The sequence below is a fragment of the Ceratosolen solmsi genome, unplaced genomic scaffold (assembly GCF_000503995.2).
Source record: "Ceratosolen solmsi marchali unplaced genomic scaffold, CerSol_1.0 scaffold6, whole genome shotgun sequence".
Taxonomy (NCBI): domain Eukaryota; kingdom Metazoa; phylum Arthropoda; class Insecta; order Hymenoptera; family Agaonidae; genus Ceratosolen; species Ceratosolen solmsi.
In genome coordinates, this window is record NW_011948414.1 from 16,190,828 (window position 1) to 16,205,680 (window position 14,853).

The following is a 14,853-nucleotide window of genomic DNA, read 5'->3' on the forward strand; positions in this document are numbered from 1 at the left end:
ATTATAAGATAATTATGTGGTACAAGGTGTCAATTATATATTAAAAACAATATCTTTAAACTTTTCAAATTAAAAATCGTAGATTTATTGCGTTAATATTTTATCTTCGTATTAAAAATCAAATCGTAAGCCTTAATTATTAAACATTTTATTAAGGTCTTTATTAATTGTAACATTGGTCATTAATCGTGTGAGCGAACAAATTTGTTTTTGTAGCACTCGATTTACTCGTAAAATGTAAAGTTTTAGTAACGAAAATTTATCCCGAATGACCGTTCGGGAAGATTTTACTTTTATTATTCGATAAAATTGTTGCATTTTGCGATACATCGATCCGATGATAATATTTCTATTATCACATACACATGAATCCTGTCTAATGCATATAAAAAGTATTTTATTATATTTTTATAACATGTGTAAACGACTGGAGTGCATATAACGAATGAATTGTCGAAAGATCTTAGGCACAGACATTGTATGCCAGCTCAAGATAAAAAGACAAAACGAAAAAACTGGCAAGCGTATGCTGTAAAAATAATTGAAGTCACAAATTATCCACAACGTAATTGCGCTTGATAACAAACATGCTCAATGGGATAATTAATAATTGAAAAGTAACGAGCATCCGACGGATAAATAATTGTTTTAATTTTAAGATTTTAACAGTGTCATATGTTTCGCCGCCCGAGAAAGCCTATTATTATTGTAATTACTAATTGATCCGGGGACTACTAATTGAAATGGTTAATAAGAGAATTAATCATGAGATTTGCAGTGGGTATCATGGAAAAGTGAGTATGTAAATGGGCACCTTGTTCGCGTCGAGCCACCTGGGCATCATCGGCGAAATCGGGCCTCTCCAAGTTTCGCGCTGCTCGTCCAGCCCTCGGCACAATGCTGGCAACCCCGACTACGACGGCTCCAGCTCGGTGGTGGGAGATTCCTGCTACGCTTCCAAAAATATTAAAGCCGTTGGCTTCGGCTCGAGATTGCTCTTTTTCGCTTCAACCACTAGGAACTCAATTTCGCCCCGGTCTCTCCGTGCGAATGATTCTGCTATAAGTCGTGCCACCTCCTGGTGATGGAGACCTGCAACGTGAGCGGCGATTCGTCAAGAGTTGGATTTTTATGGTTTACAAGCGGGATTGGACCCTCGATTATTAAACGTCTGATAGGGACTATCGAACCCCCTTGTGGCCCTGGAAAATTTACCCACACATTTTGAGAAGAATGTTCTGAGAAAATATTTTGAGAAAGAAATGAAAATATTGAGAAATGAAAGGGATCTATGCAAGTATTTATCAAGTTGGCTATCTATTCCGTGGCATATCATTTTCCATATGTTAATGTCTTGATTAAGGTCGATATTCCAATGGATTGGCGATCGAGCACTTTAAAGTTAATCCGCCAACAGCTAGTAATTCTAATTAGAATTCGCACGCACGTAAATTGTATGGAAAATTTTTTAAAAAATAATTAACGCTCGTTTTAATTTTTATCATATTTAATTAACGCTCTATGCTCTAGAGATTATTTCGGATACAATCTCATTATAATTATTTGCAAAATTTTACATTAGCTAAAGAGTTTTTTTTTTACAAATAGTATAGTGAAATTGATTTAATAACATTCCGTAGATTTTGCCTATACTCATTACAGTAAAGCCTTAGGAAATATTTTACCTTCGACTTTGTGACCATCGACCTCTAGGATTAGTTGACCAACTTCCAGACCACCAGCATCGTAAGCTGCGCCATTGTCCTATTAATGCATAAAAATAATGTAAGATTATCAGTATTGTCGAATCCATGAGGCGACCACCAGCAGGATATAACCATCTCGAATGCAAAACTAATAAGAAGAAATACATGCCCAATTTAATTGATGTCAAAATTAAAATATATCAAGAAAAATGGAAACTAAGTCTGCAATTATAGTGCGATTGATTACCAATTACGAAAACATATTTCTACATTAATAGATTGAGATTATTGAAATTTATTTGACATTTGAAAATAGCAATTTAATTGAATTTTAGTATCTCTCATTGGATTTATCGAATGGAATCCCTTTCCCGTATTCCCATCTACTTATAAATACATTTGCTCAACACGCGAATAGCTGTAAACATAGCTTACAACACTAAATCGTCACGTGTATTTTTAACTTAACAATGAATTTTGATGGATCACGCATAATAAAATGCACATTAATTATTAATCGAGATAGATAAGGAGGCGATAATGAGCGATTATTCTTAGCCGAAGCAAAGGAGCTCGAAATACCGCGGAACAACATAAAATAAAGAAAGCAAGTCTAGCCGAGATTAATTTTTTGTCCGCGAGACCATTTGAAATTATTCCCTAACAAATATACAATCGCTTGTTATATCGTCTGGATGAGAATAAATGGAGGATGAGAGCCCGACGCCTTAACCGATCTAGACCGTGCGAAAGTCTTTGAGCGTAGCGCCGATGCTCTTTACTCCCGAGCCTCTCCTCCTCCTCCTCCCGCCCCCGCCCGGCCCGTTCCTCTTGCGGCTGTTGTTTTTCTTCGTCCGTTGCGCCTCGTTATCCTGGATATCGGAACGTTTAACATGTAAGTCGCTCCGTGAAAAATAGAATTACGCGCACGTCGTACGCCCCCCCCCCCCCCCCCCCCCCCCCCCCCCCCCCCCCCCCCCCGACCCACCACCCGACCCACCACCACCACCTCCTTTTCATCGCATTAGAGGTCAGTTCGCCACGTCAACCAATTATTGTGAAAATTTATATTTATCGAATGTATGTAGTTCTATTAAAAAAAGCAATACAAAACGAAAAGAGAGAAAGAAAGAAATTGTCATTATGATACGAATTGTTAATTATACTCATTGATAATTGATTTTTATATTAAAAAAATCATCCTTAAATCATAAATATGCATATATATATATAATTAATTATTTATATATTTTAGATAAAGTAAAAATAGAGTACAAAAATAGATAAAAATGTAGTAAACTCACTGTGATACTTTGTCAATATTTAGCATAATACTTTCTAAAGTATAATCGTTATTATAATATGAATAATCGCTTTTATCACCTTTAAACAATTATTGAAATTTTCTTAAGAAAAGATTAAAACGATTATGTAGTTATTTACAATTACAAAAATATCACTTAAAAAAAAATTAATAGAATAATCATTACAAGACAGATAATCATAATTAAAACATAAATATGTTTTGTGAGACCAGACTAAAACAAAATATTTATAAGTCTGTTGTGAATTAATGTATAGATTTTTTTTAGGCAAATTTGTAGTCACATGAAAACAACGACCTATAATTTAATATATAAATATATATATATATATATATATATATATATATATATATATATATTTATATTTCTTTTAAAAATTTAAATACGATTTTTAAGGTATTTTTTAATTTAATATTTAATAATCTAATAATAAATTTTTAATTTTGTAAACATATAAGTTTAAATTACGTTGTCTTCGAATAGGAATATTAAAGTTAATTGAAGTTAATAATAATACGTTATTATTACTATCTAGAGTTACAACTTTATAGAGTTACAAATTCAATATAACATTATTTCATTTTCATAACTATTTGTGGATATTGAAAGATTATATAAATAATGAGAATTTCTATATAATTATGTGGAATAAATTTAATAATTTACAAATTTAATAAGACTTTATATTTTTACGAATATTATATAGGTATGAAATAAAAAAAAAAACTTAAAATAAAAATTGCAGGAAAATAAAATATAATTTTATTGTATGTTGAATATTAGAGTATACCAATATATATTTTAGTCAACATGAAATGGAGTTTTATTGCAGCAAGGGCTATTTTTTATTTAAGTTTTGATGGTTTCGTTTATTGCTATACATAACTTTGACTAATTTATCGAAGAGAGAATCGATATATGAAATAATAAAATTTCATGGCTCAATAATTCAGCGAAATGTAATTATGTTATATTACGTTATAAAAGAGTATTTATATACTTTATAATGATTATACCCGAGAATGTATTGAGAATTTGAAATAGCATTTTACGGATTAAATCGGAGCATCATCCATTACAACGAGATTAATAAAATTTCGAATTTTTTATACATACGATCTTGTAAGTAAATATGCAAAACTTAATATAGTCGCGTTTATTAAAACGTTTGAGTACTGAATAAATCAAATGAATGGGGGAAATACAGCCACATACGTTTTTTTTTTTTTTTTTTTTTTTTTTTTTTTTTTTTTTATCATTATAATGGAGCTATTATAAATAGAGCGTCGAGAAACGAATTTATTCGCCGAATTGCGACCTCTACTTGAATTTCTACTCTGGGTTAAATACATTAAACTCACGTGAATGTTGATGATCCGGGGAAGCGGGTGCTTGGTATTTGCTCCACCTTCGATAGCAATGCCAAGGGTTGGCTTGCTTTTCTTAACGATGATGCGGAGATTACCCTGGTGGTCGGGCATGACAACTGCCGCGTCTTCATCGCGGCCAGCGTCAGCCTGACCACGACCCAGCCTCTGGGCACTATGGTGGCGTCGAGGTGCACCCCCGGAGAGACTGCTGCCGCTTGTTCCGCTTCCAGCCTCCTCCAATAACTGTGCCTCCTGCATATCGAAGCTCCTCGACAGCTTGTGCGCGAGCTCCTGGAAAACGAGGAGAGAGTCGCGGCCGAGCGGCTGGCATTAGACGCTGATTATCGAATTTGCATTGGATCGTTCGTTCTTTCATTCATACGAGTAGAACTACAGTGACCTGGCGCGCAGTTTCACACCTCGGGTACCATCCCAATGACTCCGCGTCGATCTTCTCGACAGGCATTCGTTCATCGCGATGTACGAATTATCGAAAAATCAAAAACAAATGAATTTCACCAGTTTAATTAATTACCGCATATTTAACCTGTCGGTTATTCATACATTGATCTTTTTGACAGAGAGAGAGAGAGAGAGAGAGAGAGAGAGAAAAGATAGAATGCTAATTGAATTTTAAGTCTAAATGGCGTCTTCGTCATTCATTAAGCCAGCAGCGTTTAGCTATCAACGGAATACCAATGCTGATGTATATTTAGTCACGAGTTATTGTGAAGAAAGCGTTAAATTTATTAAAAACCATTTTTTTTTGCACTCGTTTTCACTGGTGCCGAGTTAAAGGTTTCACTTTGCTAGCGTAATATTATGGAAATGAATGATTGATTGCTCGCCCGACATGGAGAAGGAAGCAGAGTCAAATGGATGGCGGCCGTCTTATTTATAACGAGAACAGTGTAACTGCGCCTCAATTACGGTCACTCCACTAAAAAAAATAAAGAACAAAATCAAGTGTGATGGTAAAACTAATATCTATTCATAGACCTAAGTTGGATATCTAAATGTAGACAAAAATACGTGGACAGATGAGAGCGCAATTGGTAGCTAAGAATAACCTAAGAATAATGTTGTAAGTATACGTACAATGCGTGTATAATACACAAATCCAAGAACAGAACATAAGTAAAGTACTGAGATCGTAAGTATTGAGAATCATGCTTGGCTGAATAGGCTGGCAGTGGCAGGATGTTAATTGGTTGGTGCTTCGGAAAGTAGTGGCGGTCGTGAGGGTGGTGGGTGGTGTCGCGCGAGACTTAATACTTTCATATTTGCTCGGCTTTGCAATCTCCCTAATTATTTTCTCTATTATACATACCGTGTCTTTAATCATTTACACACACACACACGCGCGCACGCACTCACGCACGCACGCACGCACGCACGCACGCACGCACGCACGCACGCACGCACGCACGCACGCACGCACGCACGCACGCACGCACGCACGCACGCACGCACGCACGCACGCACGCACGCACGCACGCACGCACGCACGCACGCACGCACGCACGCACGCACGCACGCACGCACGCACGCACGCACGCACGCACGCACGCACGCACGCACGCACGCACGCACGCACGCACGCACGCACGCACGCACGCACGCACGCACGCACGCACGCACGCACGCACGCACGCACGCACGCACGCACGCACGCACGCACGCACGCACGCACGCACGCACGCACGCACGCACGCACGCACGCACGCACGCACGCACGCACGCACGCACGCACGCACGCACGCACGCACGCACGCACGCACGCACGCACGCACGCACGCACGCACGCACGCACGCACGCACGCACGCACGCACGCACGCACGCACGCACGCACGCACGCACGCACGCACGCACGCACGCACGCACGCACGCACGCACGCACGCACGCACGCACGCACACACACACACCTAATAATATTCATTGTATCTGTAATATTGTCATTCGTCAAATACGAACTTTCGGTGCAATCCTTAATGTTGCAAGGACAATTTCAATGTCAATTTATAATTGTATGGCACAAAATAAGATTAATTATTTATTAAGCTGGGCTTTACGAGATTTTAAGGAGCATGTTATTTGATAATTCAGCTAATATTTTTATCCGTCCTTCTTGAGAAGATGGTGGACGAGCCCAAGGCTTAAGGAACTTTTCGAGAGTCAACTAATTTATGACACACGATTACATCACATTCAACATCCCGATGTGACCAGCAATGGTGAACAAAAAAAAACAAAAAAACAAAAAACAAAAACAAAAAATAAATAAATAAATTTTAAAAATATCTCTGTTTATATATATATATATATATATAAAGGAAAAATGAAGGAAATTTATTTTTTCCATTTTAATTGAAAGCATTGATTTTTAACGTTCTTGAAAATAAAAAAATCATGTCTGTACTTTAAGAAATTAAAAATTTGCTAACAAACTAAAATACTAATATTAAATGATACTGTGTAAGGTAATATTGCAAAGCTAAATAACAAAATGGTTACAGAATTTTTTTTGTCAAATTGTTATTTTCAAGTGTTTTTGTGTGTCTCTGTAGTGTTTTTATTACGGATGAGCCACATTATTTAATGTTAATTATTACAAAATATTATACCGACATTATTCGATAAATTCAATAATTAATAGTCATTTGTCGTATTGTTTGTAAATTGACAATTAATTTAACCAATGTACTATTTGATTTAATTGTAATTACTATTTCGTGTGTGATTGTGCATGCCAAGACATCTAAAAGTATATATCGTGCTTAAAATATCATATACAAATACAAAATTGTGTAAATAGTAAGTGCATGACATCTAACAAGACACGTACACACGCTAAATATGCTACATAATTTAATATTTATATCGACTATGAATTTCAGATCTCTAAAACTATTGATGCTAATAAGAGAGATAAAGATATATATTTATATATATGAAATCAAATAATTCATGCCAAAAGCACTAGTTAACTATCTTTCGTATCAATCATATAATCATTATTTAACAATTACTCTCATTTATTTTTAACAATTATAATTATTTTTAATTCTCTTATTTTTCTCCCGTCTCTCTAAATCTCTCTCCGAATTGAAACTTTAAGCAACTTTCTACTAATAATGCCATATTTATAATCCTTTTCATGCTCCATTTTTCTTATCAAATTTAAATAATTAAGTATAAAATCCGATTAAATAAATAGATATTTATCATAAGTATCGGCATATGCATTGTATGAAAATACTTCCACATAACATTTGTAATTAAAATCAAAAGTAAATGTAATTGTAAACATTACCAACAATATATTCGAATAAATTTACGAAAATTATATATAATTTTTCTCATTTATATCATGATATATGCGCACATATATAATACAGTAAAATAGAATAAATAGAAAAATCTACTATAATGTTACTATATACATATACAAATGAAACAATGCTTGCACGTATATACATATTTAAACCGCTATCATAATATTATTTGTAATAATACAGTTTTATCGTTAAACATTATTATTATTATTGTTATTGTTATTATTATTATTATTATTATTATTATTGTTGTTGTTATTATTGTTAAAGAAAGTCATGTTAAAATATTTTCAATTTTAATTATTAAAATTTGACGAATAGCGATGTTTTTCAAGGATAATGAGACGACATTTTTTGACACTTGTTACTAATATGTTTCATTTCTTAAATAAAATTTATCAATTAAAAATAGCAAGGAAACTCATGTTTTTTCCCAATTATTCCTATAAAACATAACATAACACAGGCAAACCAAAAGTTGCAAGTTGTGCACTGTGAGACACTTATATTAGAAACGAGTCGATTAGTGTCGAACTACAGTGGCGCGTCTCGCAAGTGCAATTCATAAGTAAGAACTTAGGAAGTAAAAAGATGAAAAAAAGAATAAAAGAATAAAAGAGACAAAGGGAATGATAAATTAATGATAATGTGCGAATTGAAGAGAGAGATAGAGAAATGTTGAGTATATATAGAAATTGAAAATATCTGCCTATGAGCGAAATCCTCGTGCTGGTGTCAAGGATTGAGTTTATAAGAAGGCAGTAATAAGACGCTGAGTACGTTTGCGAAGAGCGCGAGCGAGATAAAGAAAAGGTAGAGAGATAGAGAGATAGAGAGATAGAGAGATAGATAGATAGATAGATAGATAGAGAGTGAGAGATAGAGATAGAGAGATAGAGAGAGATAGATAGAGAGAGAGAGAGAGAGAGTTAGAGAGAAATAGAGAGAAAAAGTATAAAAGAGAGAGAGAGAGAGAGAGAGAGAGAGAGAGAGAGAGAGAGAAAGAGAGAATAGAGTGGGACTTACGAGGGGTCTGGCGCCCCAGTACCAAGACTTGACGCGCTGTGTTAGCCCACCGAGCAGGTGATTCCTCCAACCACCGAAACCTCCACCACCGCCACTCTCCGAGCTCCTCTCCACCATTCCATCGTCCTCGTCGTCCTCGGTATCGCGATCGCGATCCCGATCCCTCTCGCCTCGCCTTGTGCCATTACCGATCATCGTCTCGGTCTCGCAACACGCGCCGTTGCCTTCCTGTGTGCGCGCGTTTGTGCAACAAGACCCACGCACACGCACACAGAGATTAACACAGAGAACATAAGCAGAAAAAACAGAGACACATTGATCAGCCGTCAGATCCACCTCCGTGTACTCCTCGCACTACACGCACTACTGCGTCTCCAGGTGGCATTTCTCCTTATCAGCAGCATTGTCCTGTCAGCCGACAGAGGAAAGGAGCCAAATGCCGAAAACATTCGACACCGTTTTATCATCGATGGTCGATGGCATTGCTTCATTAATAATTTATAATAAGTACACGGCTTAACGATACCCCCCCCCCCCCCCCCCCCCCCCTATGAAAGAGATTATACTTGCAATGAAAAATTTGTTACGTTTTTCCATTTACAGCTGAACATTATTATTAAATTACGATAATGATTATCATTATTAACTTGTACTCGGTAGCATAAAAGCATAATGCTTGGATAAGCAGATAATTACTTTATATTGGAATAGCCATTTCATCTATGATCTGTACTTCATTTGCTTTTTAAATATTTCTATTTCAGCTAATAATTACAATTGTAATTCTTTGTACTTGGAGGACATCAATAGTCAAAATGTATGAAAAATATTTTTATTATCAATATTGATTTTATCCGTTTAATTCGAAATATAATTTCAATTACAACATAACGATATATCATACTCGCATTATGTTATAGAAATTTCAGTGGCTAATGATAAAAGAAAAGAAATTAATATTTTATGTATTTGATAAAAAAAAAAAAAAAAAAAAAAAAAAAAAAAAAAAAAAAAAAAAAAAAAAAATCGGGGATAAAAAATAGTCGATAGTAAGTTATATGTAACTTTTAATAAATCATAAATGAAAAGAAGAGGTAGGAACGTTTGAAAATTCAAAATTTTCAAAATAACTTTATGGATTTGTGGGCGTGAATGGTTCGTTTCAATCTATATTTTGCTAATTTTATCTTCACTTTTATTTTAAACCGCTAAATATAATGAGACAAAGTAGAAAATACATCATTGAAATATAAATTTTATTTATAATCCATATAACTCGATCAAGTACATTTTACGCACAACCGTTTCAAATTATTTTATTTAAATTTAAAAAAAAAAAAAGAAAGAAAATGTGTAATGTCCTGTGACGTTTCATTAACTATTGTCATTAATTTCGAATAATAATTAAAAAATAAATTACTTTTAACTTTTAATCAACATCAAGTGCATTTATATAATTAGTTTTCGCGCCAAATACGAATATTACAAATAGTTTTACGAATTTGTAATTTGAAATTACTTTTATTTGTTCATTTTTCTTTATAACTGTGTGCGTTAATTTTCATAATTTTGTTTAACCTTAACGACTTAGGCTAATTAAATAGCACAAGAATGATAAAAAAGAAAAAGAAAAAAAAAAATAAAGAAAAAAAAACGAATAATTCTTAAATCTCTATGATATAAAAAGAGAAAGAATGAATATTACTTCATTTGGCGCATTTCCTCTGTTCTTTAAATTAGATTAGCGACATCGTTCATTTATAACAGAAGCATCGTAAAGTATAATATATTTAAAATTTGTGAAAGCAACTAGAAATGTACGCCAACCATGAATGAATAAGTTGATATCTACATTTTAAGCCTAATAAAGCATTTATAAAATATTCCGAATTTATTGCATCGCTTGAAAATAATATTTGAGTGATAAAATTTCGCATTAATGTTCGACTGTTAAATTTAAACAAAGTCCTATCAAGTAATTATGAATATATAATTGATTTTTATATTAATCCAGCATATTATCGAAAGAGAAATAAATCATTGGGAGAATATGTTCTCTACTATATACTCTACGGTAAGTAAGTTAAGTAAGTGTCAAAGTAACGTTTTACGTAATGCAAATAGTATTTTTCTTTTCTTCTCCTTATAATTTTCTCGAAATATATTTTTATGAAAAAATTACTTTAGCCAGTGAGTGTATAAAGGAGGATATTCAATCTTGGAAGGCTTCCAAGATTTTTTATGATTTTGAAATTGTAAACTAAAGGAGCGACCGTTGAATTATCAACAAATTTTGACTTGCCCGACATTATTAGAAAAATAATGCTCCTCTTCCGCGATAATAATTAATAATCTCCTTAGTTTGCGCCTCGTTAATTAAGCGTCGGGAGTCGCTACATTATCGATGCGCATCAATGAACATTTGGCATGTGTCGTGTTACTACGATACCGTATATTTGAAAAATATTTTCAGAGGTAGGAATTGCTTGTTGCGGCTATTTATGTTTATTAGCTGCGCGTTCCCAAGAGAAAGGGAGAAAAATCTATCCACGGCAATTGCCTCCCGATGCTTTTATCTCGGTGCATTAGTAGAGCCGATGTGTCGCGCAATGTGCGGGGGCACGCACATATCGTTTGTCTAACGACTAGCGAACTTCTTAATAGCCGTGATGTAAAAGTGAAAAAGGAGTGTCTCAGCTTACGAGTCGCTCAGAAATAATAAGGAAGTCTTGTAATGCCGAGGTGGAGGAGGCAGCTGGACAGGAGATATGCGACGACATCTCGCACTGCCGATGGGTTTCACTTTTATCGCATTGCTCGCTGTCCGATAAATCTGCATACCTCCATTATAATCCAACCTTTCCGATAAGTGGTCGTTTGTTTATTTGTTTATTTATTTATGCCTTTCCTACGACATTTTTACCTGTAGTGGCGATTATATTATCGAGTCGCGTTAAATGGGACGGCGGGCCGATATAATACTAAATGATCGATAAGATCGATGCTCGAGTTGACCGTAGCGCCGATTTCGGCAGAAATACCACCACCGGCATTTGGCTCGCCGATTACCAGTTACCGCTGGCTTTTCATAATGATTTGATCGCCCTTGGCTCGTACAACTTTTCACGCTAAAGATAAACACGTTAACCAGTATATTCTGTATAAACTGGACTTGGACTGCAAAATAAAACTACGCAACATAAACATAAATAATAGATGCTTTAATATGACATTTTAGTTGCCGTACGGGAGAAACTTTATAACGATACGTCCAAATACTTCTCCTATCTTATCGATATAAACTACATTGACTGGTTTTCATATAACTATGCTACTTTTACCTCAGCGTGTAGGTTAAAAGCAGTAATCTATTTTAATACTTTGTACTTATACAATGTTACTAGAACGTTTCTTTCAATATATAGACGAGAAAGAAAAAACGAAGTAATAGAGCCTGCAAATCGTTATAAATCGAAAGCAAAACACGAAGAATAAAAAAAACAATAAGAAAAAAAAAATAAAAAAAAAATAATAATCTCTACTACTACTACTACTACTACTACTACTACTACTACTACTACTACTACTACTACTACTACTACTACTACTACTACTACTACTACTACTACTACTACTACTACTACTACTACTACTACTACTACTACTACTACTACTACTACTACTACTACTACTACTACTACTACTACTACTACTACTACTACTACTACTACTACTACTACTACTACTACTACTACTACTACTACTACTACTACTACTACTACTACTACTACTACTACTACTACTACTACTACTACTACTACTACTACTACTACTACTACTACTACTACTACTACTACTACTACTACTACTACTACTACTACTACTACTACTACTACTACTACTACTACTACTACTACTACTACTACTACTACTACTACTACTACTACTACTACTACTACTACTACTACTACTACTACTACTACTACTACTACTACTACTACTACTACTACTACTACTACTACTACTACTACTACTACTACTACTACTACTACTACTACTACTACTACTACTACTACTACTACTACTACTACTACTACTACTACTACTATCACCGAAAACGTTCGTTCTCTCACACAAGTGTGCAAGACAAAAAGATAAAAGAAAAATATGAAATACAATCTTGAAATACGGCATCAAACTAATAACACCATTCAGGTTTGATAAACTATAAATTACTTTTTTAATGCAAGGGAAATCAGGCCGCTGGGAATCTTTTTTTTTATTTTTCTCATGTTTTTATAATAAGCTTTGTAATAATATTATGAATTCGGTACCTTCGTTGTAAATAATTATGCGTCAGTTGCTTGTATTGCCGAGGCAAAGAGACATTAATCGAGATATAAATCTAGCATATCAATAAAAACGATATTTTATTTAAGAAAAACAAATACACACGCGCGCGCACGCACATTTGTTGTTTGTGTTATGTTTAAAAAAAAAAAAAAAAAAAAAAAAAAAAAAAAAAAAAAAAAAAAAAAAACATAAATAAAAAAAAAAATTTTCTTATCTAATATTTCAGAATTATTCAATTTATTCGTGTAATTTATAAAACTGCCATTAAGATATATATTTTATATGTATTTTATTGGCATTTTAAGTTTGTCGGCTTTAAGTATAAATTTCATACAAATTTTTACACGTGTAAAAGATATTTTATATAATGCTAAATTATGAATATTCAATTGTAAAACTTATAATAACAAATAAAATGCTTGAAAATAAAAGAACAAAGGAAATAAGTTGTTTAATGCCACTATCGATGTAAATTTAATGTAAAATGAATTTTGAATGTTAACTAGTTGTTAACATATAGTTATAGGTAATAGCAATACTTTCTATTTACTAATAATTCAATTCTTTTCTTTTCTTTTTTTCTTCTTTTTTTTTCGTCTTTTAAGTATTTGAAGCCTCCGCCGAAGCAATCGACGATAAAAATAATTATTTTTATTTCAAATAAATTATCGTATTTACAAAGAAAGATACAATTGTGCCTCAAGTATGAAAAAGTAGTAATATTATCGGATAAAGTGTAGTAAAAATGCAATTGCTTGCTTATTTAATTTGTTCATCCAACGGTCGCTACTTCCTTTACAATATTGAGTGTACATAAGGTTTGAATATTTTTTTCATTAACGTAATAATCAATTAACATAAACTTTGAGTCTATATAAATTAAGAAAAAAGAGATTTCACTAGGTGCCCATGAATATCACCTAATCTCAATAATAATGCGTGTCCTTAAATTTTCTAATCATACGGAAATTGTGCTTGCATTACTTTAATTAATATTATCTATTAAATGTTTATCTATTAAATCTATTAAATCTATTAAAAATGTTGTCGCTGATTTTTATATTTTATAAAAATTTTCGTATTTTCAGTTTGAAATACACTTTAGTTATATATGGCATCGAATTAATGATTATCATTAATGAACATTTAGAATTGCAAAATAGATCGCGTGAGTTTACATTGGTCGAGGCTGTTGTTCGAGTAAATATATCATTGGCAATTACGCATTGAGTGGCGAAGAAGAGCTTGGGTGTGACAAATTGAGATAACGTCGTCGAGTCCATGAAACTTTCATAAATCGCCAGGCATTGCGTTACATTAAATTAGACCAACATTAAGTATAATAGTCGTCGCCATCGATTATCCATCTCGTGAAATTTCACGCTATAACCCTTTGGTCAGGTAGTTGTTTGCTAGGGTCCGTTGTAGCATGAGCATCGAAAAAAAAAAAAAAATAAAATAAATGACCTCTTTAATCCCAATCGAATCGAATGGGGTGCGAGCGCTGAGAGAGGGACGCGGGGTTCTCGCAACAACAAAAACAAACAAACAAACAAACAAAAAATATGAGGTGGAGGAGTCGAGAGAAAATGGAGTATGGCTATGGCGCGCGCGTGGGCCATTGAAGCGACGCGACGGCGCCTCGTTTCGTGCGATCGACCTACTTGCCTCGAATCGCGTCGCCCCGATGTCGCGAAAGACTTTCTCCCGTGGAGTCGTCCCGTGTCGGAAAAGTC

General features: G+C 34.1%; 1 protein-coding gene across 1 annotated transcript in view; it reads right to left on the reverse strand.

Annotated features, from left to right (window-relative positions):
- Positions 1–850: 850 nt before the first annotated feature.
- Positions 851–14,853, reverse strand: part of dysc (whirlin protein dyschronic) — a 75,377-nt gene continuing 61,374 nt past the window's right edge. Inside the window, exons 11-14 of the mRNA XM_011507270.1 lie at positions 8,765–8,992; positions 4,393–4,692; positions 1,686–1,764; positions 851–1,092 (exon numbers count right to left, since the gene is read on the reverse strand). Coding sequence (XP_011505572.1) covers positions 950–1,092; positions 1,686–1,764; positions 4,393–4,692; positions 8,765–8,992 — 750 coding nt within the window. The 3' untranslated portion in view covers positions 851–949. The remainder of the gene's footprint in view (positions 1,093–1,685; positions 1,765–4,392; positions 4,693–8,764; positions 8,993–14,853) is intronic.